General features: G+C 38.6%; 1 protein-coding gene across 4 annotated transcripts in view; it reads left to right on the top strand.

Moving 5' to 3' along the window:
* Opa1 (Opa1 mitochondrial dynamin like GTPase) overlaps positions 1-24,716 on the top strand; it is a 648,761-nt gene that overhangs the window by 466,629 nt on the left and 157,416 nt on the right. For all 4 annotated transcript variants that reach the window (XM_090383387.1, XM_090383386.1, XM_090383389.1 and 1 more), the window contains one exon: positions 17,911-17,983. In XM_090383387.1, coding sequence (XP_090239513.1) covers positions 17,911-17,983 — 73 coding nt within the window. The remainder of the gene's footprint in view (positions 1-17,910; positions 17,984-24,716) is intronic.

Here is a 24,716-nt window from a genome sequence, read left to right as displayed (position 1 = left end):
TGCTTTCTCCATTAGCTGTGATATTACATGAAGTGATCCATAGTTGAGAATCCTGTCCTAAAGCCAGCTTGCTCTTTCGGTTGATTCTCATCAAGTATTCTTTCTAATCTGTTAGTGATGACCCTTGTGAACAACTTGTAGATATGGGATAACAAGCTAATTGGTCTATAATTTCCAATTTCTGATTTATCTCCTTTCTTATGCAGCAAAACTATGATTGCATTATTCCACTGCTTAGGCATCACACCTTTTCTAATGCACTTTGTGAAGAGCCTTGCCAGTTTTAGTGTGATGTCTCTTCCTCCCAATTTTAACAACTCTACAGTAACTTCATCTTCCCCTGGGGCTTTCCGATTCTTCATTTTCTTCAATGCATGTTCTACCTCATCAGGAAGAATATCGGGTATGTCGTATGTGTTGCTACTTTGCAATCCATGTTCCCCACTGCTGGTATCATTCCATCGCTCCTTGTATAATTCTCTATAGTAGTCTTCTGCTATTTGAATTATGCCTTCTCTGCTGTTTATAAGTACACCATCGCTATTCTTCAGTTTCAGTATCATTTGTCTTTCTGTATTACTGCTCATGGCTGCTGATTTAAATCCTTTGTTTTCCCTTAATGCTTGTTCTACTTTTCTTGTGTTAAATCTTCTTATGTCCTCTCTGAGTCTCTTTCTAATGGCTTTGCATAACTCAGTATACTCAATTTTCTCCCTGTCAGTGTTTTTCTTGCTCTTCATTTGTCGTCTTTGGTTCATCATGACAAGTGTTTCTTGACTAATTTTTTCTTCTTTGGATTTCTGTTTCCCTATAGGTTTCTTGGGCTTGATCACTTTCAGAAAGTTGTAATATTCCTCGTCAATATCTTGGTCCTGAGCAGTCTGCAGAAGCTCAAACTTGTTCTTAAGTTCCAGTACATACTGCTTTTTCTCCTCCTCTGTTATTTCAAAGACCTTTGTATTATTTACTCGAGTCAGTTTTTTCCTTTCCTTTCCTACATCTATATCAAGTGTACATCTTACCATTCTGTGATCACTTCCAACATTTACCTTATTCAGGACGGTAACATCATTCACAATATATCTTCTGTTAGTGAGGATGAAGTCGATTTCATTAGTTGTTAATCCATTTGGACTCTTCCATGTCCACTTTCTGTTCACCCTTTTCTTGAAAAAAGTGTTCATTACTGACAGTCCTTGAGATTCTGCAAATTCCACAAGTCTTTCACCTCTTTTATTTCTTTCACCAATTCCAAAATTTCCTATAGTTCCTCTTTCTGTGCTGTTTTGCCTTTTTCCAACCTTAGCATTGAAGTCCCCCATAATAATAGTGTAGTGGGTTTTCTGCTCATCTAGAAGACTCTCAATTTCAGTGTACATTTCTTCAACCTCTTCATCATCATGGCTCGATGTTGGTGCATAAATCATTATAATCTTTAGCTTGTACCTCTTAGAAATCTTGAATATTAGTCTTGACACCCTTGGTGATGTACTTTTGAATTCCAAAATGTTGTTTTTAAAATCTTTATGGACCAGAAACCCAACTCCACCTTCACTCCTTTCACTGTTTCCATTGGTGTACAGCAGATTTCCACTTGATAAACTTATAAGTGATTCATTTCTTCTTCTTGTTTCAGCCAAACCGATGATATTCCAATTCACATTTTCTAATTCCTTTTCCAGCTCTAATATCCTGTCTTCACCGATGAGTGATCGTACGTTATAACAGGCCAAGTTCAATTTCCGTGCATGGCAGCCTGGTCGTACCCAGAGATTCTTAGCACCCTCTGCTTCCACTCTGATCCTCTCGCTGCCGTAAGAGGGAGAGTGAAAGCTGCTGGGGACTGAGGGCCATTTGTATTGTTGTGCTCTCATTGCTGGAGGGTTTGGTCTTTTCCTCTTCACGCTGACCAGGCGTCTTGAAGAGAACCACTCTACACGTTCGTTGCCACCTAAGTGACGTAACAGGGCTTACCATCGAGAAGGTGTGCATGAGTGGATTTTAGGGAGGCAGGCCAACCGGACTTCTCCTAAATCTTCTGTAATAGAGATATATTGGATCCATCAGTGTTTTAGGCTGAGTGTCTGATAACACACAGGATACCTGTTCCCCTCTAAGCCCCCTAGTCCACTGGATGAGTTGCTTAACTATTGATAATCCTAAACATCAGTGGTTTTCAACCTTTCTAATTTGGCAACACACCATGAAATAAAAGTAAATTTTTTTAGTTAAAACATAATGAGAATACTTAATATGCTTTATTTAATAATATTGCATCACAAGTATAGCAAAATATAACAACAAAATTTTATTTATTAACATCAAATGATTAATGATATTACTTTAGTATGACCAAGGATCAGTTTATTTCAGAGTAAGTAACACAAAATCTACTTAAAATAAGTTAAATGAAATTGCCAACTCGCAAAGATAAGATTTGGGGAAAAGGCCTGTTATTTTATCAAAAAAGTGTCAATTTATCGGTTATTATTGTATAACTTCATTATTAAAATTTGTTTTTTGAGTTAAAGGGAATATACCTAAATTGTTTTCAATAATTTGTCTTTTTCACTCATTAATTATGGCCTTAAATGTACATAACCTATCAGCTGTAGTACACATCTCAAAATGTTTTCCTGTTTTCCATGTATGCATCAAGATGTTCGAATGTAGCAGCAAGAAATATTAGTTTTGAGCACAAAACGTCATCACTCCATTAATCAGAAAATTCCAATTCTTATATTGAAAAGCCCGTCCCACAATTCGAAAAAACATGACAGTATTCACCCTTTAAAGAGCCATCGTATTTCAATGTGAAATGACTGGAAGTGATAGCTTCACTAATTTAGAAAATAAACACATTTTCAAAGGTCTACTTTTGATATAATTTACAAATTTTACTGCTCAAACAAGCACTATTTGTAAATCATTTGGAATACTCTTCACAACTAATTTCCTCATTTAAAAAGCAGTGTATGACAATAATGATTGGGTTGTGTTGCCTGACAATGGTGAGAAACTCTTTTACCGACCCTGTCATAGACATCACTATGATTGATGTACAGGTACTGATACATGACATCCACTATATTTTACATTTTTCTATATATTATTGATGACCTTAAAAGTAACTTGACCAGTTGTTGTTTTGAACAGTTCTTTGCAGAAAAAATTGACTAATCATATTTTCATTCACAATAATTTTTCTTCTAATGGGATGTTTTCCGCCCTGTGACAGGTGTTGGTACCGAGTTCATGGGTGTGCATTTACTGTTATTAGTATTATTGCTGTTGATCAAGGAACTCTACGACTATCCTACATTCAGGATTTTGGCTTTCTGGAGTTCCATGTAAGTGTTCCTTGCTAGGCCAATTGCTGCCAAGGTCTTATGGAGGCTCTTTGGACCATACTAGTGGTTGACGTGATTGCGATGGTCATTGCAGATGGTTTTCTGGAGATTGCTATGCCGATCAAGTAGAAAATCATTTCCTTCTTGTCAATGAGAGTTTGTCTGGTCTGTTGTGCAAGGTCATCTTTTCCGTTATTATGGTGTCGTCCTTGTATAGTTTGTAAATAGGTCTCTAATACAGCCTGGAGTTTGTACTTGTAATATGGTACACTTTCTTTGATCAAACTGGTATTTTTACACTAGCTTCTGATGTATACTTCTGGCAACCTAATCATGTCTGTGAGTGTACTCTAGCTGAGTGCACATTCCTTGGAAATCTCAGAGAAAGTACATATCTATACTGATGGCTCCAAAAGAGATTCAGCTGTAGGTGCTGCAGCTTCCACCTTCTCAGTAACTCTCTTCCTATTGAATGCTATATCTATACTGCAGAATTGTTTCTAATAAAACTAACTCTATATGACGTAAACAACCACCTATAAAGCAATCCCTGATATGCACAAACTTCTTAAGTGAACTGTAGTAAACACTGCCATTCAATCTACTTTTTCTCTTTCTCAACCCATTCTTAAAGAGATCTGATCTAAAATTATGTCACTATCAAACAGCTAGCCAGAAGGTTACCTTCTGCTGGATCTCTTGTCATGTTGGTATTATAGGTAATGAATGAGTGGATGATGCTTGTTCATTACCTGGGATGAACAAGCAGATGATGCTGCTAAACATCCCAACACTGGATTTTACTATCAATTTTAAGTGCCCTACACTTGACTGAAAATCCAGTATTAAAACAACATGTAGTAAACAATGATTTCAACTCTGGCAAACCTAAAATAAAATAATGCAGATTAAAAAAAAAAAAAAAAAAAAAAAGCACCATGGCTTTGGACATCTAGTTTCAGGAGAAATAGACGAGAAGAAGTGATTCTGACAAGACTCTGGATCAGTTATTCCCATTCAACTCATCTGTATTTGCTTATGGGAGAGCGAACTCTCTTCAGTGGTGGTTTTTTTTTTTTTTTTGCCCCCAGTCACTGCTAACGAAAAAGCGTATTCTAAATGAATGTCCCCAACAATCAACTTCGAAAATTCATCTTTAGCCCCCCCTGGCCAATTTGCAGGAACCCTTAAATTTGTAACATATTCTTGGCAGTGATGCAAATCTCAAAGAACTTTTTAACTATTTTAAACACATAACTTTGTATTAATTGACTCTGATCATAATAACATGTAGAATTAAGACCTTCAAAATCTTGAAGAGGACACAGTTTGCCCAAGAGGCCCTTGAGCCAAAACCCCCAGATACAACAACAGCCAAAAGTCTTTTTGAAGTAAACAGTTGTTTTCATTGAAAGGGTTTAATGCTTTGTTGCAAAATTGCATTCCAGCTTGTTTAGAACCAATGACACTCTCTCTCTCTCTCTCTCTCTCTCTCTCTCTCTCTCTCTCTCTCTCTCTCTCTCTCTCTCACTCACTCACTCACTCACTCACACACTGGTGCTGGACAGTCCTTCTTGCCAACCCAAGAAAAACCCATTATTAAATAATTTTCATTATGTTTATGGTAATAAGAGTTTTGCTTTCTTAGGAACATTTTCTAAATCAGATTTGTAGCTATTGCTGGGGGCTGCATCTGTAGGAACAGAACCTGAAACTCCTTTACTTATCACTGATTCTGCTGCTCTGTTTTCATCTTTTACTGCTTGATTTGCTTGTATTTTGGTTTTTAATTTTGTTTTTGTTTACTTAAAAAAAATCAGGAAAATCAAACAAAATTAACTGGAAAGTAATTATTTCACATAAGTTTGCATTTTAAATAAATTAAATATATAGTAGTCAGTTGCAGTTTAATTATACAACTGGCATCACACTGACACCAATTTAAATTTTAAAACTGAAATGTCATAAACATGATACAAAAAATTGTTCCACCAATTTACTCCCCATCTGGCAAGAGAGTGCTTTTCTTTTGAGGACACTGAAATATGATAACCATGACAGGAACACAGCAGTCTCTGTGTTCCTTTTTGGATCTTGATGGGCATGCACAATTTGAAATTACTTAACTGCCACAAGCTTGTCAAACGGTCATGGACATATTGAAACTGATGCACACAACCTACTTTTGTTGTATATCTCAGATGCAAAATAAGAAAAAAAAGGGGGGGGGGGTTGAAAACAGTTGTGCTTATATATGAGCCGACCGGGCTAGCCGAGTGGGTGAAGTACCTGCCCGGCAACCCAAAGGTCGCGGGTTCGATTCCCGCCTCAGGCTTGGATCAAAGTACTGCAAAAACCTTGGGAGGTGCAATATGGCCACAGAAGCTGATGCGCCAACAACTACCAAATCAAAATCAAAATCAAAGCTTATATATGTATCCAGTTCTTCATACGACAGTTTGTGAAAGGCCAATTTCTGAGAGAGACTAAGGATTGTTTCTTTGACACTGAGGTGTATCAAAAAACATTTTCATATCTTTTCTACGTTAATTTTTTCTAATTTTCCAAACAAAGCTTGACCTTTTCTCTAAATTCTGGTGACATGCTTGGACTTTTTCTGTGACACGCTACTGAGTCATTGCACGTCAGTTGAAAATCACTGCTGTGCAGGTTGCTAATAAACTGAATAATATTTTACATTTTGTGTATGTGTATACAGGGTGTCTCAAAAATACATGACATAACTTCAGGAATGAGATCCTCATATGTAGACAATAAAAATATTTTATATCAACATAGTTCCGGAAATGCTTGGTTCCCGAGTTATTAACCGGAATGCCTTATCTCCCACATGTGATTTCCTTCATCACAAGTTACTGACAGAATCTGGTGATTTTCCATTCCGAAATCTGGAACTGAAATCAGGAGCAATCATGGATAGGTAGAGGTGGACCAACTGCCTGACCTCCACACCACGCTCACTGATTTAAACCCACTAGATTTCTTCTTGAGGGGCCATTTAAAGTTATTGGTGTATTCGACTCTGGTATCTGATGTGGAAACTCTGTGCAATCGAATTGTGGCAGTTTGTGAGACAATACGAAACATGCCAGGAATTTGGCATCGTCTTCAAGAGTCCATGAGACGTCGATGTGAGGCCTGTATTCAGGCAGAAGGTGAACATTTTGAACAATTACTATAAGGTGATTTGAACAGTTAAGTGTCATAGACAGACCTTCAAAACTCGGAAACCAAACATTTCTGGAACTATGTTGATATAAAATATTTTTATTGTCTATATATGAGGAACTCATTCCTGAGGTTATGTCGTGTATTTTTGAGACACCCTGTATATATATATATATATATATATATATATATATATATATATACACACACACACACACACACACACATTTTTTTTTTTTTTTTTGTGAAAAACCCCTCACACGAAAGTTATTAGCATCTATAGTAATTAGTACCGTGCATGCGTCGAAAGTTGAGAAGATGAAAGAAGATACTTGTTGACATTAGACTCGAACTTCTGTAGATCGTGATTTTCAAGAAATATGTATGAAGGAAGGTTATTCCAGAAAATAGAAGTAGAATTTATAAATGAGGAAGAAGAAAAGTTAGTTCCGTGAGTTTGAAGTTGGACAGTAAAAGAATTTGACTGGTTGCGACTCGTCTTCATACTGCTTTGGTAGTGAGAGAGCAGGAATTATAGAAGTCAATTTAGAATAACGGTATCCATGGAAGTATCTACAGAAAAGCGATGCAGCAGAAACGAATGTCTATGAGACATAGAATGGAAAGACTCTGTTAGAGATGAGGCATTAATTAACCTAACTGCCCTTTTTTGAATAGAATCTAGAAGCCTGAGAGCAATTTGGTGGCACTCCAGCCATGAAAACAATATTCCATGGTAGGGTGGATTTGTAGTTTGTACAGAGTGAACAGCTGTTTGGCAGAAAAGTAATGCTGAGAGCAAAAGAGAAAACCCAGTTTTTTAGATGCAGAGGAAGCAACATTTGTAATGTGCTTGTGCCAAGAGTGATTAGAAGTGAGGGTAATTCCCAATAGAGATATATGATCTTGCATAGAAAAAACAAGTGTCATTGAAGATAAGCATAGGAGAATCCTTTTTTGCGAAATATAAGACGTCTGAATTTTAAAAGGATTGAAATCAACTAAGTTATTTTTGCCCTGCTGGAGAATTACCTAGAGATCAGCAATTTAAGGAATTCATAGTGGATATTCGAGAAGTTGAAATCTGTTTATGCAGAGAGAGGTTTCTTTAATTGGAACGTGGAATGCAATGTGCTATCATCTGCAAAACCAAGGATAGGACTTCTGATTGATGGAAGAAGGTCTTTAATATATACAAGAAGAAAAAAGTGGAGAAAGAACTGAACCAGTGGGAATATACAGTGGCGAAGTTAGAAGGCAGAGAGCCATCTACCATCACCCACATTGAGTGGTCAGAGAGAAAACTGGATACCCAATTACAAAAATTAGTTGGCAAACCATAAAAGCTTATTAGCATTAGCATTAGGCGACGCAGAAGCCTGTAGCAGATATAAGCTAGTCTGTAATCAGGTCACAAAGGAGGTTCGGCAGGCAAAGGCGGATTACGAGAAATCTTTGGCAAAAGATGCTAAGAAAAACAGCAAGGATTTCTTTACTTATATAAATTCTAAAAGGAAGGGACTGAATATGATTGGTCCACTTGACATCGATGGTTCGACTGTTGATGATCCTGCTCAGATAGCAAACAAACTGAATGAGTATTTTGCATCTACATTCACACGTGAGGAATCATTACAGTTTGAAAATGGAAGAAGGTTATCAAATTGTAGCAGTGTGCTTAATGATTTTGTAATAACTGAGAGCAAAGTGGAGGAGAAATTGTTGAAGTTAAACATAAGAAAGGCACCTGGGGCGGATGGGATCTATCCAGTTATATTAAAGGAGGCGGCAAAGCAACTAAGCAAACCCTTAGCCATAATTATGAGAGCATCCTTGGACTCAGGAGAGGTTCCCACGGACTGGAGATGTGCAAATGTATCCCCAATTCACAAAGGAGGTTCGAAGGGTGACACGAATAATTACAGACCAGTTAGTTTAACTTCTGTTCCGGGTAAAATAATGGAGTCACTGGTTAAAGATGCATTGCAGGATCATCTAGACAAGACTGCAGCAATAATTCAGACACAGCATGGGTTTGTTAAGGGAAAGTCTTGTCTGACAAATTTGATTGGTTATTATGATGTGGTCACAAAGGAACTGGATGCAAAAAATAATTTTGATATCATATACTTGGATTTCAGGAAAGCTTTTGACACTGTTGCGCATGGAAGACTACTGTACAAATTGGAGCAGAATGGTATTAAGGGTAAGTTGCTGCAATGGATAAAAGGATGGTTAAGTGGGAGAAGACAGAGGGTGGTAATCAATGGGTGCTGCTCTTCGTGGACTAATGTTATTAGTGGAGTCCCACAGGGTTCGGTGTTGGGGCCACTGTTGTTTTGTATATTTATCAATGATATTGATGAAGGTATATCAGGCTTAATGTCGAAGTTTGCAGATGACACGAAGGTTGGCAGGGTTGTTAATGACAGTAATGGCAGTGTGCTACTGCAACAGGATCTAGATAATTTGGGCAGATGGGCTAAGAAGTGGCAACTGAAGTTTAACCTTGACAAATGCAAAGTACTGCATATGGGTAGAAGTAACCCCAGAGAAACGTACCAACTGTGTGGTACTACACTTAAGGTGGTAGAAAATGAAAAAGACCTGGGAGTAATTGTGCAGTCAGATATGAAGTTTTCTGAGCAATGTAGACAGGCTGCTAGGGCAGGTCATGGGGTTTTGTCAATGATATATAGGAATTTTGCTAGCAGGGAAAAGGAGGTGATTGTCCCTCTGTATAAGGCAATGGTCAGGCCACGCCTTGAGTACTGCGTACAGGTCTGGAGGCCTCATTTTAGGAAGGATGTAGATTTGCTTGAGCGTGTACAGAGAAGAGCAACACGATTGGTGAGGGGAATGAAGGGATCCTCTTACCAAGAGAGGCTTAAGTTCTGCAAATTGCAGTGGCTGGAGACTAGGCACCTGCGCGGTGATCTGATTGAGGTCTATAAGGCCTTGAATGGGTTGAGCACGCTGAATTCTGATGGGATCCTCCCACTTGTTCAGAATACGAACCTACGGGGACATAAGTTCAAATTAAGAAAGGATAGATGTAGAATAGATGTGCGGAAATTTGCCTTTAGCCAGCGGGTGGTTAATTGCTGGAACAAACTTCCATCTGTCGTTGTGGAAGTTGATAGGTTAAATAAATTTAAGGAGGAACTGGACAGGCAATTGGAGGGTATGGTGTGATTTTTTTTTTTTTTTTTTTTTGGCTGATGCTGCATAAGCTCCTACACTGCTTTCTTGCATCAAGTGCCACTACTACTACTACTACTACTACTACTATTAGCATTAGTAGAGGCATATGATGCAAGAAAGCAAGCTTATTCAGCATCAGCCAAAAAAAAAAAAAAAAAAAAACCCTCTCCCATTTCACCCCTCCGTTCGTTCGAAATACCTGTCCAGTTGAGCTTTAAATTTGTTTAGGCTATCAACTTCAACAACAAGTGATGGAAGTCGGTTCCACCAACCAACCACCCGCTGGCCAAAGGCAAATTTCCGCACATCTATCCGACATCCGTCCTTCCTCAATTTGAATTTATGCCCTCTGAGGTGATTATTCTGAGAAAGATGAAGAATCCCATTGGCATTGAGCATGCTCAAACCATTCAAAGCCTTATACACCTCTATCAGATCACCTCGCCGGTGCCTAGTCTCCAGACTCTGTAATTTGCAAAACTTAAGCCTTTCTTCGTAAGAGCAACCCTTTGTTCCATTTACTAATCTTGTTGCCCTTCTCTGTACCCGTTCCAGCAGCTCTACATCCTTCTTGAAATGAGGCCTCCAGACCTGTATACAGTACTCAAGATGTGGCCTAACCATTGCCTTATACAAGGGAATAATCACCTCCTTATCCCTGCTAGAAAAATTCCTGTATATCATTGACAAGACACCATGAGCTACTCTTGCAGCTCGTCTGCACTGCTCAGAGAACTTCATATCTGCCTGCACAATTACCCCCAGGTCCTTTTCATTCTCCACCACTGTCAGTGTAGTACCGCAGAGTTGATACATTGCTCTGGGGTTACTGTTACCCATATGTAGTACTTTACATTTGTCAATGTTAAACTTCATTTGCCACCTCTCAGCCCATCTGTTCAACCTTTCCAGATCCTGTTGCAGCAGCATAGCGTCAGTAGAGTCCTTAATGACCCTGCCAACCTTTGTATCATCATTAAGAAGACAAGACCATTATGCCAAACACGTTCAAAAGCTTTTGAAATGTCAAGAACAATTGCTTGAGTTTCTCCAAACTTATCTGCTGAATTTTCCATAGATGGGCAGTGGCATAGCTAGGATTTTTTGTCAGCAGGTACATTCACAAAAAAAGTTGCCAATTTCCTAATGATAAAAAGTGCCACAAAACCAGATTTTGGCATCAGGGGGTAGAATGTACCTGCTGACCCTACCTTGGCTACACCACTGTAGATGGGTAACATAAGCCAGAATATCACCAGTGGATCGACACTGTCGAAATCCACACTGGTCAACTCTTAATCTGTCTAGAAACCTTCCATTTGATTGTTGATCAGATGGAAGGTTTCTAGATAGCTTAAGAGTTGGCAGTGAATTGATTTCTCCATTACTTTAGAAAGAGTAGAAGTAAGTGCAATGGGACAATAATTGGATGGGAGGGATTTGTCACCCTTTTTTAGGAACTGGCTGGATATGAGCAAATTTCCAAGCAGAAGGAAAAACACCTTTGGAATCAGAAAGCAAAAAAAAAAAAAAAAAAAAAAATCGGCAAAGAACAGGTGTCAGTTCAGGAACACAGGTTTTTGGACCAAGTGGAGAAATGCCATCAGGACCTTGAGCTTTCTTAGTATCAAGATTGATCAAAATTCTTCTGACATCCTTTTACCGGAAGAGCACAGGAGGCACTGAATGGAGTGTACTGGGAATGGTGGAGGTTGTATACCAAGATCATCACTACATGAGTTGGAAGAAAAATAGAATGCTAGCAGGTCACCTTTATCTTTGGCTGAAATAGCAATATTACCATTTGGTTTTGATAGAGGTGGGCAAAAGCTGTCAATAGCTTTGGCAAGCGACCAGAATGCTTGGCTGCCATTTGGACAAGAAGCAAGTTTTCTACCCTTAGCCTGTTTGAAATCTAGTTTGGACTGATTAATAACTGCTTTACAAATGTTGCGAGCTTTGGTATAGGCAGAAAATGAACATGGAGATTTGAAATCAAGCCAATTACAATATTACTGTAATTGTTAACAGGACTGTACTTGTTAACAGGAGAGATTGCTTCTACAGGGATGGGATACACTTAAATAGAAAGGGTGCAAGAATATTTGCTGATGCTATCGAGGCAGTGTTAGGTGGGTCGGAAAACTGCTAGCTTGGGGGGAGACAAAGACCAATAGATTGACAGTAGCCACTGGCAGAGGTGAAAGAGATTCTTGCACTGCTTCTATTAGAATGAGCAGAAGCCTGAAAAACAAGATGCATGGTATTTCAGAGACTGCTGGGAGCCATTGCGGTACAAGTAAACACATGGGTTGTGTTAGGGTAGCTAAGAATAGAAACAGGTGCAGGTATACTTGCGTGTACACCAATGCCAGGAGTTTAGTAAATAAATTTGATGAATTTGAGGTATTGCTCAAAACATCGAAGGCAGATATTGTTGGGATATCAGAAGCGTGGTGTCACACAGATATAAGGGATGCAGAACTGCAATTTGGGGAGTACGTCTACAGAAAGGATAGACAGGATAGGAAGGGGGGAGGGGTTATGCTATTAGTTAAGAAACACATAAAAACCAAGGAAATGAAGCCAGTGGACATCGCTGGACAGTGCAGTGTGGAGTCAGTTTGGAGTGACATAACCATTGGGAGATCAAAATTGAGAGTAGGAGTGTGCTATAGGCCTAATGACTCTGATGAGTATAATAAGGAACTGTACAGGGAAATAGAGTGGGCCAGTAAATCAGAGTGTCTTATAATGGGAGATTTTAATTTCCCAGATATTGACTGGAATTTGGGGGCTGGTTATTCACACACTAGCAGGGCCTTTGTGGATTTATTGGATGATTGTTTTCTACATCAGCATGTTCGGGAGGCAACTAGAGGGAGTAATACTCTTGATTTGATTATCAGCAGTGATTCTTCATGCATTAAGAATCTGCAGATAAATGAACCACTAGGTGGCAGTGATCACAGTGTGCTGAAGTGGGATTTACTCAAAGAGGTAACTACCATTAGGGGTAAAGGGAAGGGTTATTGCTTCCGTAAAGGCGACTACGATGGACTGAGACAGTATTTAAATTCTATACAGTGGGACCAACTGATGATGTTACCAACAGCAAATTCAAAATGGGAAGCATTCAAAGAACTTATCTTGGAAGCTACTAGGCTTTACATACCAACTAAGAAATATTGTTCACGGTTTAGGCCTAAATGGATGTCAGATGAACTAATGAGGCATATGGCAGAGAAGAAAAATGCATGGGATACATACAAATTAACACATGACACAGAAGCCTATGATAGATACAAGTTGATATGCAACCAAGTTACAAAGGAGGTTAGGCAGGCGAAGGCAGATTACGAGAAATCCTTGGCTAGGGATGCAAAGAAAAACAGCAAAGAGTTCTTTACTTATGTAAACTCTAGAAGGAAGGGGATGAATCAGATTGGTCCACTTGATATTGATGGGTCAAGTGTTGATGATCCTGCTCAGGTAGCTAACAAACTAAATGAATATTTTGCATCGACATTCACACATGAGGAGTTATTCAGCGAGGGGAATGCCAGAGGTGTATTCAACTCTAGCAGTAAGCTACAGAATCTTGAAATAACTGGGAGTAAAGTGGAGGAGAAACTGTTGAAGATAAACACAAGAAAGACACCCGGGGTGGATGGGATCTATCCAGTTATATTAAAGGAGGCAGCAAAGGAAGTAAGCAAACCTTTAACCATAATTATGAGAGCTTCCTTGGACTCAGGGGAGGTACCCATAGACTGGAAATGTGCAAATGTGACCCCAATTCACAAAGGAGGATCAAAGGCTGACACAAGTAATTATAGACCTGTGAGCTTAACTTCTGTTCCGGGAAAATTAATGGAGGCACTGGTTAAAGAAGCACTGCAGGATCATTTAGACAAGACTTCAGTTATAGCTCAGACACAGCATGGTTTTGTTAAGGGGAAGTCTTGCCTGACCAACTTGATTGGATACTATGATGCAGTCACAAAAGAACTGGATGCAGGGAATAACTTTGATATTATATACTTGGATCTTAGAAAGGCTTTTGATACTGTTGCACATGGAAGACTGCTACACAAATTGGAGCAGTGTGACATTGGAGGCAAATTGCTGCTATGGATAAAGGGGTGGTTGAGGGGGAGAAGACAGAGAGTGGTAATCAATGGACACTGCTCATCGTGGACTGATGTTATTAGTGGAGTCCCTCAGGGCTCAGTGTTGGGTCCATTATTGTTTTCTGTATTTATAAATGATATTGATGATGGTATATCGGGCTTAATGTCCAAGTTTGCAGATGATACAAAGGTTGGCAGGGTTGTCAAGGACACTACTGACACTATGCTGCTGCAACAGGATCTGGAAAGGTTGAGCAGATGGGCTGAGAGGTGGCAAATGAAGTTTAACATTGACAAATGTAAAGTACTACACATGGGAAACAGCAACCCCAGAGCAACGTATCAACTCTGTGGTACTACACTGACAGTGGTAGAGAATGAAAGGGACTTGGGGGTGGTTGTGCAGGCAGATTTGAAGTTCTCTGAGCAGTGCAGATGGGCTGCAAGAGTAGCTCATGGAGTATTGTCAATGATATACAGGAATTTTTCCATCAGGGATAAGGAGGTGATTATTCAATTGTATAAGGCGATGGTCAGGCCACACCTAGAGTACTGTATACAGGTCTTGAGGCCTCATTTCAAGAAGGATGTAGAGCTGCTGGAACGAGTACAGAGAAGGGCAACAAGATTAGTGAATGGAACAAAGGGGTGCTCTTACGAAGAAAGGCTTAAGTTTTGCAAATTACAGTGTCTGGAGACTAGGCACCAGCGAGGTGATCTGATAGAGGTGTATAAAGCCTTGAATGGTTTAAGCATGCTCAATGCTGATGGGATTCTTCCTCTAGCTCAGAAAAATCACCTGAGAGGGCATAAATTTAAATTGAGGAAAGACAGATGTAGGATAGACGTGCGGAAATTTGCCTTTAGCCAGCGGGTGGTTGGTTGGTGGAACAGACTTCCATCCCTTGTGGTGGAGGTTGATAGCCTAAATAAGTTTAAGGCTCAGTTGGACAGGTATTTTGAACGAACAGAGGGATGAAGTGGAGGTGGTTTTTTTTTTTTTTTTTTTTTTGGCTGATGCTGCATAAGCTTGCTTTCTTGCATCAAATGCATCTGCTAATGCTAATGCTAATTAAGCATTCTTCTCTTGAACAGCCTTAGTACATTTATTGGACAACCAAGTTTTAGATCAGTGTTTCCCAAACTGTGCTCCATGAAAAAGTTTAATTAATAAAATAAAAGAAATAAATTTTGCATATTTGTAGCGTACACCACTTTTGTATCATTATAATTTTTAACTTTTTTTTTTTTTTTTTTTTTTTTTTGTTATTAATATACTGGCATAGACTTGTAACCAAATAGACCACTAAACACTTTATTTTGGTGGGCTTTTGCAAAGAGAAATATGTTCAGAGGTAATGAAATCTGCAAAAAAGTAGCAATATAATGATCTAATATGCCATTTTTATGTGATTTGGCCCGGAGTACATAGGTTGAAGGAGAGGATGAAGCGAACCAAAATCATAACTAAAATCACGTCCTTGTTAAATTTTTTTTGATAATTATCAGTATTTCGAAATATTATTATTAAAATAAATGACCATGGATTTGTGGTTGAATAAAGGAACTTTAAAACAAGAGGCAAGTACTTCTAGTATTTCAACTGTGGTCAATGAAATCGAACACAGTATTGTCACACTTCAAGGTGAGGATGAACAATTGCTGCCTTTTGTTCCCCAAAAATCCAAAGTGAAAAAACAGGAACCAGCTAATAAAAGACCAAAACAGAAGTAGAATGACAGTTATTTGAATTTCGGCTTTACATGTATTGGAAATAAAGATGGTCCTGATACACAGTGCATCGTATGTAATAAAATATTAGCAAACAGTTCTTTGACTCTTGCTAAACTTGTGTTTCATAAGTGTTCCATAAATGTATTGTGAGATGAAAAGTGTTCCATGACTAAAAAAGTTTGGGAAACACTGGTTTAGATAAAGGAAAAGATTTTAAGGTGGAGTGTGGAATATAGGATTCCAGCCCTACAAGAATAATTTCACTGACATGATCTAAGCATACATTGACATCAGAAAGTTTGAAACAGTAATCTGACCAAAGAAAAGAAGAGAAGTCTCATTTTGCATTCTTATAATACCAAGCAGTACAAGGTTGAGAATGACCTTGACAGAAAAGCTCCATTGGAGAAGAGATCACCAATTTGTGATCTGAGGTGCCTAGGAAATTACCGCACTGTTAGAAAAGTTGGACTGGAGAAAGTCACGTTTCAAAGGGAGGAAGTTAGAGTTCCAATATTTTGATGGTAGAAGATTCTCCTTCAATTTCATGAACTCCATCACCATGCCGCCACCATTGAAACAAGTTGTCCGGTGTAAGTTAAATTAAAATAACCATTCTTGTTTTTTAATGTTTATAATTATTGTTTTAAACAACATTGGGGGTGGTAAGTAAAAATATGGCACCATCAGCATTTTTTATCTTTTTTCCTTTTTAAATTTGTACTGTATCATGTTTTAATGTTTATTCCAGTGTATAAGATGCACCATAATTTTACAGTGACTTTTTTCAGATAAAAGGTGAGTGGTATGCAATGGAAAATACTGTATTCAGTATTCTATATAAAACTGATGCAATTTCCATTATAAAAATTACCTTTTAGAGAGATGAATAGTTTAATTATATAGTGAAAATTTCAACTTCTGAGTAAAAAAAAAAAAGGAAAAAAAAGTTTATACTCCGGCACAACCAGGTCAATGGAGTTTACAATAAATCATCGATACAAATGTTAATTGTATTTAGTAGTCACGGTCTTGAACCCCAGGCCACTCAAAGAGCACGTGCTACTGCACTCATGCCCCTGACCACTCGGCTACCCCAGGCCTAATACTAATAATTCATTTCCTCTTAACAGGCCAAAGAATTTATAGCTACCTCAGTATGACTCATAAAAATAAGTTAGGTTATGGTTTGTACTCTAACTTCGTTTGGATCAGTAGCAACAGAGCAGCAGTAAATCCTTGGCTTAATAACAGGATTCCAGAGACAAAACTAGAATTTTACCTTTATATATCAATAAGACAAGGACTATGAAACTTGGATTATGAGAAAAAAGGATGAAAGCAGAATGCAGGGGGCAGAAATGAGATTTGTGAGGAGCATAGCCAGAAAGACAAGACATGACAAAATCAGAAATGTTGTGATTGGGGAGAGAATTCAGGTTGAAAAATTCCAGAATGCTAAGAAGAATGTTTGATTTACAATTAAGGGACAAAAGACCAAGGGGGAGACCAAGAATGAGTAGCAGGACATGATAAAGACTGATCTCATTAAGAAAGGAGGAAACTGAAATGAAATCAACAATGGTGAGAAGTACACAGACAGGGCATGATGGCAAGGCTTCATACTTCGACCAGTGGAATAGCAGAACAATGACAGTTGATGATGATACCAATAAGACAATTTGGTTGTGCCACTTTTTTTTTTTTTTTTGCCTTTGATGGAAGAACTGGAAGTTCTTCCTACTGCCACTTCATAATTAGTAAGCCCGAGTAAAATATATTATGTAACCACAGTGTTCTCCCAAGGAAATTTTGCCAGCCATTATAAAGTAGCTAGGCAGGGAAGTGTAATACTTTTCAATATTATAAAATTTTCTGTTATTTATAAATGTAACTTAGCAATTCAGAGCAAAAATTAATTGCATAATTTAACATTATATGTTCCTGTCACATTTATCTCAAACGCATAGTATGTATGAATTAATATTAATTGAGATCAGTGAGCAGTACCATATGGTACCACGAGAATTGCTTAAATTTTAGTTGGACGATCAGTTAAATTGACCGAGCAGTGCACCCATTCAGTAGATCCTGGGGAGAACACTGAGGCAAATTAAGCTTTTATTTCATAATTATAGTAAATTTTCCCATATTATATTTCTCAATGCAATTTTGTTATCTTGTGAACCCTTTGTTTTTTGCTTCTTTTATTTTCTTTTCTGTCCTGCTTTGTTCTTTATTTTTTTTTTCTTTGCAGATAATATTTTAACATTATTACTATTCTAATTTTCTACTTACAGAACTTTCAATACTACTGTTGATATAAAATTGAAACACTGGGCTGACAAGACTTTACCTAATAAGTCTGTTGAGGTAAGATTTTATGAATCAGTGCTATATAAATTTTTTACTAGCAACTGAAATTTCAAAATAGAAAATTTACAATTCATTTACTGTTTCCATGTTCAATTAGAATCTGTACAAATACTGTGAGGTTAAAACAATTTAAATTGTTAAGGAAACTTTCATCTTTTGGATTTGCATTTAGTTCTCTGAACTTAAATCATACAAAGAGCCTGTCTTTTCATGGCTTATAGAATGGACTTTGCTTTATGGTCTCACCAGATTTCAATTGTAATTATTATGACAAATGCCTAGTAATTCAGGCTCCTCTATAACTTATATCATGGTCACTTTTATAATGGTGGAGTGAGATTTTATACATTGTTAAACTCCTTGATACCTTAATCTTGATACCTGAACTAACATGAATTGTGTCCATCTTTAATTTAAAAAGAAAAGGATAGGAAGTTGCTGTACAAACCTTGCTGTTGTTTTTATCCCTCAATTACATGAGCATTAGTAGTAAAGAATATTATTCTTACTGCTATTGCTCACATTATATTGCCACGAGGAATTCATGATACATAAATGATAATGGTTCATATTCTTACACTGAAATTTGTTTCTAATTAAAATTGATTGAGGAATGAAAAAGAATTGAAAGGAAGAATTACACAGATGATGTACAAGCTTGCTTCCTTGAATCATTTGTGCTGTTAATACTAATAATAATTTACCTGAAAAATGCTTGTCAAGAAAAGAAAATCACAAACCAAACTTGGACATAGTATCAACCCAATAAAAAAGAGTTAAATCTCTATGCTGTCTTCATCATGGAGGAGATAAAATGTTTGGCATTAGCATTAGTTGCAACATGTGCCGCAAAAAGGTGATATAGTTGTACACGTTGACACTAGTGATATCAAGAGTAGGAGACCGGCAGAATTGCTTAACAAATACAGGTCACTGTTAAAAAAAAAGCCGTGAAATAGGGTTGAATTTGAAAGTGTCTGCAATTCTGCCCAGACACGATAGGAGGGAGTATATGATGAGAGCCTTGTTGATCAATTCGGCCCTGGAAAGATTGTGCAAGGCTCAAGGGGTAGAATTTTTTTCAGCCTGGACTGTACTTGTTAACAGGAGAGATTGCTTCTACAGGGATGGGATACACTTAAATAGAAAGGGTGCAAGAATATTTGCTGATGCTATCGAGGCAGTGTTAGGTGGGTCGGAAAACTGTTGGCTTGGGGGGAGACAAAGACGAATAGATTAACAGTAGCCACTGGCAGAGGTGAAAGAGATTCTTGCACTGCTTCTATTGGAATGAGCAGAAGCCTGAAAAACAAGATGCAGGATATTTCAGAGACTGCCGGGAGTCATTGCGGTACAAGTAAACACATGGGTTGTGTTAGGGTAGCTAAGAATAGGAACAGGTGCCTGTATAGCAATGCTAGGAGTTTGGTAAATAAATTTGATGAATTTGAGGTATTGCTCAACATCAAAGGCAGATATTGTTGGGATATCAGAGATGTGGTGTCACACAGATATAAGGAATGCAGAACTGGAATTTGGGGAGTACAACGTCTACAGAAAGGATAGACTGGATAGGAAGGGAGGAGGGGTTATGCTATTAGTTAAGAAATACATAAAATCCAAGGAAATGAAGCCAGTGGACATCGCTGGACAGTGCAGTGTCGAGTCAGTTTGGTGTGACATAAGCATTGGGAGATCAAAATTGAGAGTAGGAGTGTGCTATAGGCCTAATGACTCTGATGAGTATAATAAGAAACTGTACAGGGTAATTGAGTGGGCCAGTAAATCAGAGAGTCTTATAATGGGAGATTTTAATTTCCCAGATATTGACTGGAATTTGGGGGCTGGTCACTCACACACTAGCAAGGCTTTTGTGGATTTATTGGATGATTGTTTTCTACATCAGCATGTTCGGGAGGCAACTAGAGGGAGGAATACTCTTGATTTGATTATCAGCAGTGATTCTTCATGCATTAAGAATCTGCAGATAAATGAACCACTAGGTGGCAGTGATCAGTGTGCTGAAGTGGGATTTACTCAAAGAGGTAACTACCATTAGGGGTAAAGGGAAGGGTTATTGCTTTCGTAAAGGCGACTATGATGGACTGAGACAGTATTTAAATTCTATACAGTGGGACCAACTGATGATGTTACCAACAGCAAATGCAAAATGGGAAGCATTCAAAGAACTTATCTTGGAAGCTACTAGGCTTTACATACCAACTAAGAAATATTGTTCAAGGTTTAGGCCTAAATGGATGTCAGATGAACCGATGAGGCATATGGCAAAGAAGAAACATGCATGGGATACATACAAATTAACACATGACACAGAAGCCTATGATAGATACAAGTTGATCTGTAACCAAGTTACAAAGGAGGTTAGGCAGGCGAAGGCAGATTACGAGAAATCTTTGGCAAGGGATGCAAAGAAAAACTCTAGAAGGAAGGGGATGAATCAGATTGGTCCACTTGATATCGATGGGTCAACTGTTGATGATCCTGCTCAGGTAGCTAACAAACTAAATGAATATTTTGCATCGAAATTCACACATGAGGAGTTATTTAGCGAGGGGAAAGCCAGAGGTGTATTCAACTCTTGAGAGAAAGTGGAGGAGAAATTGTTGAAGATAAACACAAGAAAGGCACCCGGGGTGGATGGGATCTATCCAGTTATATTAAAGGAGGCAGCAAAGGAAGTAAGCAAACCCTTAGCCATAATTATGAGAGCTTCCTTGGACTCAGGGGAGGTACCCACAGACTGGAGATGTGCAAATGTCACCCCAATTCACAAAGGAGGATCAAAGGCTGACACAAGTAATTATAGACCTGTGAGTTTAACTTCTGTTCCAGGAAAATTAATGGAGGCACTAGTTAAAGAAGCACTGCAGGATCATTTAGACAACACCTATAGCTTGGACGCAGCATTGTTTTGTTAAGGGGAAGTCATGCCTGACCAATTTGATTGGATACTATGATGCAGTCACAAAGGAACTGGATGCAGGGAATAACTTTGATATTATATACTTGGATCTTAGAAAGGCTTTTGATACTGTTGCACATGGAAGACTGCTGCACAAATTGGAGCAGTGTGGCATTGGAGGCAAATTGCTGCTGTGGATAAAGGGGTGGTGAGGGGGAGAAGACAGAGAGTGGTAATCAATGGACACTGCTCACTGGGTCCATTATTGTTTTCTGTATTCATAAATGATATTGATGAGGGTATATCAAGCTTAATGTCAAAGTTTGCAGACGATACAAAGGTAGGCAGGGTTGTCAAGGACACTACTGACACTATGCTGTTGCAACAGGATCTGGAAAGTTTGAGCAGATGGGCTGAGAGGGGGCAAATGAAGTTTAACATTGACAAATGTAAAGTACTACACATCGGAAACAGCAACCCCAGAGCAACGTATCAACTCTGTGGTACTACACTGACAGTGGTAAAGAATGAAAGGGACCTGGGGGTGGTTGTGCAGGCAGATATGAAGTTCTCTGAGCAGTGCAGACAGGCTGCAAGAGTAGCTCATGGTGTATTGTCAATGATATATAGGAATTTTTCTAGCAGGGATAAGGAGGTGATTATTCCCTTGTATAAGGCAATGGTCAGGCCACACCTAGAGTACTGTATACAGGTCTGGAGGCCTCGTTTCAAGAAGGATGTAGAGCTGCTGGAACGAGTACAGAGAAGGGTAACAAGATTAGTGAATGGAACAAAGGGGTGCTCTTACGAAGAAAGGCTTAAGTTTTGCAAATTACAGTGTCTGGAGACTAGGCACCAGCGAGGTGATCTGATAGATTTGTATAAGGCCTTGAATGGTTTGAGCATGCTCAATGCTGATGGGATTCTTCCTCTCGCTCAGAATAATCACCTGAGAGGGCATAAATTCAAATTGAGGAAAGACAGATGTAGGACAGACGTGCGGAAATTTGCCTTTAGCCAGCGGGTGGTTGATTTCTGGAACAGACTTCCATCTGTTGTGGAAGTTGATAGCTTAAATATATTTAAGGCTGAACTAGACAAACATTTGGAGTGACCTGATGGGTGATATATTTTTTTTTTGGCTGATGCTGTATAAGCTTGATTTCTTGCATCATGTGCCTCAACTAATGCTAATATGTTTAGTTTGTCTTGCAAAAAGCAAGATTATAGAGCATCAGCAAAAAAAAAACCTAAACTTTCCCATTTCACCCATCCGGTCACTCCAGATGTTTGTGTAGTTCACCCATAAATTTATTTAAGCTATCAACTTCCACAAGGACAGATGGAAGTCTGTTCCAGCAGACAGCTACCTGCTGATTAAATTCTTAATCTGAGCAAGCAGAAATATCCCATCAACATTGAGCCTGCTCAAACAATTCAAGGCCTTGCACCTCAATCAGATCACCTCACAGGGGCCTAGTTGCCAGATGCTGCAACTTACAGAGTTTAAGCCTCTCCTGGTAAGAGAATCCCTTTGTTCCTCTCACTTGTTGCACTTCTCTGCATCCTTCCTAAAATGAGGCCTCCAGACCTGTATGAATTACTCAAGATGTGGCCTGACCATTGCCTTATACAAAGGTATAATCACCTCCTTGTCTCTGCTAGCAAAATTCCTATATATTGTTGACAAAACTCCATGACCTGCTCTGGCAGCCCATCTGCACTGCTCAGAGAACTTCATATTCAAATGCACGATTACCCCGAGGTCTTTTTGCATTCTCCACCTCCCTGAGTGTTGTACCACACAATTGAGTAGTGTCCATTTATTACCACTCTCTGCCATCTCCCACTCAACCATTCCTTTATCCATTGCAGCAACTTGCCCTTAATGCCATACTGCTCCAATTTTTACAGCCAATTTGTCTTCCATGTGCAACAGTATCAAAAGCTTTCCTGAAATTCAATTATATGATATCAAAATTATTTTTTGCATACAGTTCCTTTGTGACCACATCGAAGTATCCAATCAAATTGGTCAGACACGACTTTCAGTTAAAAAATCCTTGCTGTTTCTGAACTATTACTGCAGTCTTGTGTAGATGATTCTGCAATACTTCTTTAACTAGTGACTCCATTATTTTCCCCAGAACAGAAGTTAAACTAACAGGTCTATAATTATTTGCATCACCCTTTGTGAACCCCCTTTGTGAATTGGGGATACATTTGCATCTCCAGTCCATGGGGACCTCCACTGAATATAAGGATGCTCTCATAATTATAGCTAAGAGTTTGCTTACTTCCCTCTCTACCTCCTTCAATATAACTGGTTAGATTCTATCTGGCCCACGTGCCGTTTTTTTTATGTTTAATTTCAACAATTTCTCCTCCACTTTGCTCTCCATTATTACAAAATCATTTAGCTCCCTGTTAGAGTTTAGTAAACCTGTGTCCTCCCATTCCTTACAGAATTTCTTGTGTGTGAGTGTAAATGCAAAATACTCATTCAATTTGTCAGCTATCTGAGCAGGATCATCAACAGTCGAACCAGAACATCAAGTGGACCAATCTGTTTCATCCCCTTCCTTCTAGAGTTTACATAAGTAAAGAACTCTGCTGTTTTTCTTTGCATCCTTTGCCAAAGATTTCTCATAATTTGCCTTCGCCTGCTTAACCTCCTTTGTGACTTGATTACAGACTATATTATATCCCATAGGCTTCTGTGTCACATGATAATTTATATGCATCCCACGAATTCTTCTTCTCTGCCACGAGCCTCATTAGTTCATCTGATCCATTTAGGTCTAAATCTTGAACAGTATTTCTTAGTTGGTATAAAAAGCCTAGTAGCTTCCAAGATTAAATCCTTGAAAGCTTCCCATTTAGAATTCAATGTTTTTTAACATCATTAGTTGTTGATGCCACTGTAAAGAATTTCAAAACTGTCAGAGACCACTGTAGTCACCTTTACGAAAACGAAAACCATTCTATTTACCCTGAATGGTAGTTACAACCTGTGATCATTGTCACCTTGTGGTTCCTTTATCTGCAAATCCTAATGCATGAATTGTCACTGCTGATATTCAGATCAAGAGTATTACTTCCTCTGGTTACCCCTCGAACATGTTGCTATAGAAAACAATCCTCCAATAAATCCACAAAAGTCTTGCTAGACTTTTGCCAGTGACCAAACCACAAGTTCCAGTCAATATCTGGTGAGTTAAAAGGCCCCCATTACATAGACATTCTTTTTTACCGGCCCACTCTATTTCTGTGCACAATTGTTTGTTGTACTCATCAGAGTCATTAGGACTACAACACACTCCTGCTTTCATTTTCCCTTTACCAGTGTTTACGTCACACCAAACTGACTCAACATTGCACTGTCCACCCATGAAAACTGGATGTACTTCCTTAGATTTTGTGTTTCTTAACTAACAATATAACCCTTCTTACCCTGTCGATCCTTTCTGTACACATTGTACTCCCTAAATTCCAATTCTGTACTGCTTATATCTGTGTGACACCGTCTCTGATATCCCAACAATATCTGCATTTGATACCTGCCTTGATCAGCACTTCAAATTCATCAAATTTATTTATTATACTTCTAGCATTGGTGTACATGCAAGTATACATGCACCTGTTTTTACTCTTAGTTACCCTAACACAGCCCATGTATTTACTTGTTCCATGATGACTCCAAGCAGCCCTTGAAATTCCCACCAATGTGGGTCTCTATGCTGCTACTCATTACAATAGAAGCAGTGCAGGAATCGCTTTCGCCTCTGCCTGCAGCTACTCTTAATC

Source organism: Mastigoproctus giganteus, chromosome 10 (assembly GCF_048544385.1).
Source record: "Mastigoproctus giganteus isolate SK-2022 chromosome 10, ASM4854438v1, whole genome shotgun sequence".
Lineage (NCBI taxonomy): Eukaryota > Metazoa > Arthropoda > Arachnida > Uropygi > Thelyphonidae > Mastigoproctus > Mastigoproctus giganteus.
This window is presented reverse-complemented; position numbering and strand designations above follow the sequence as displayed.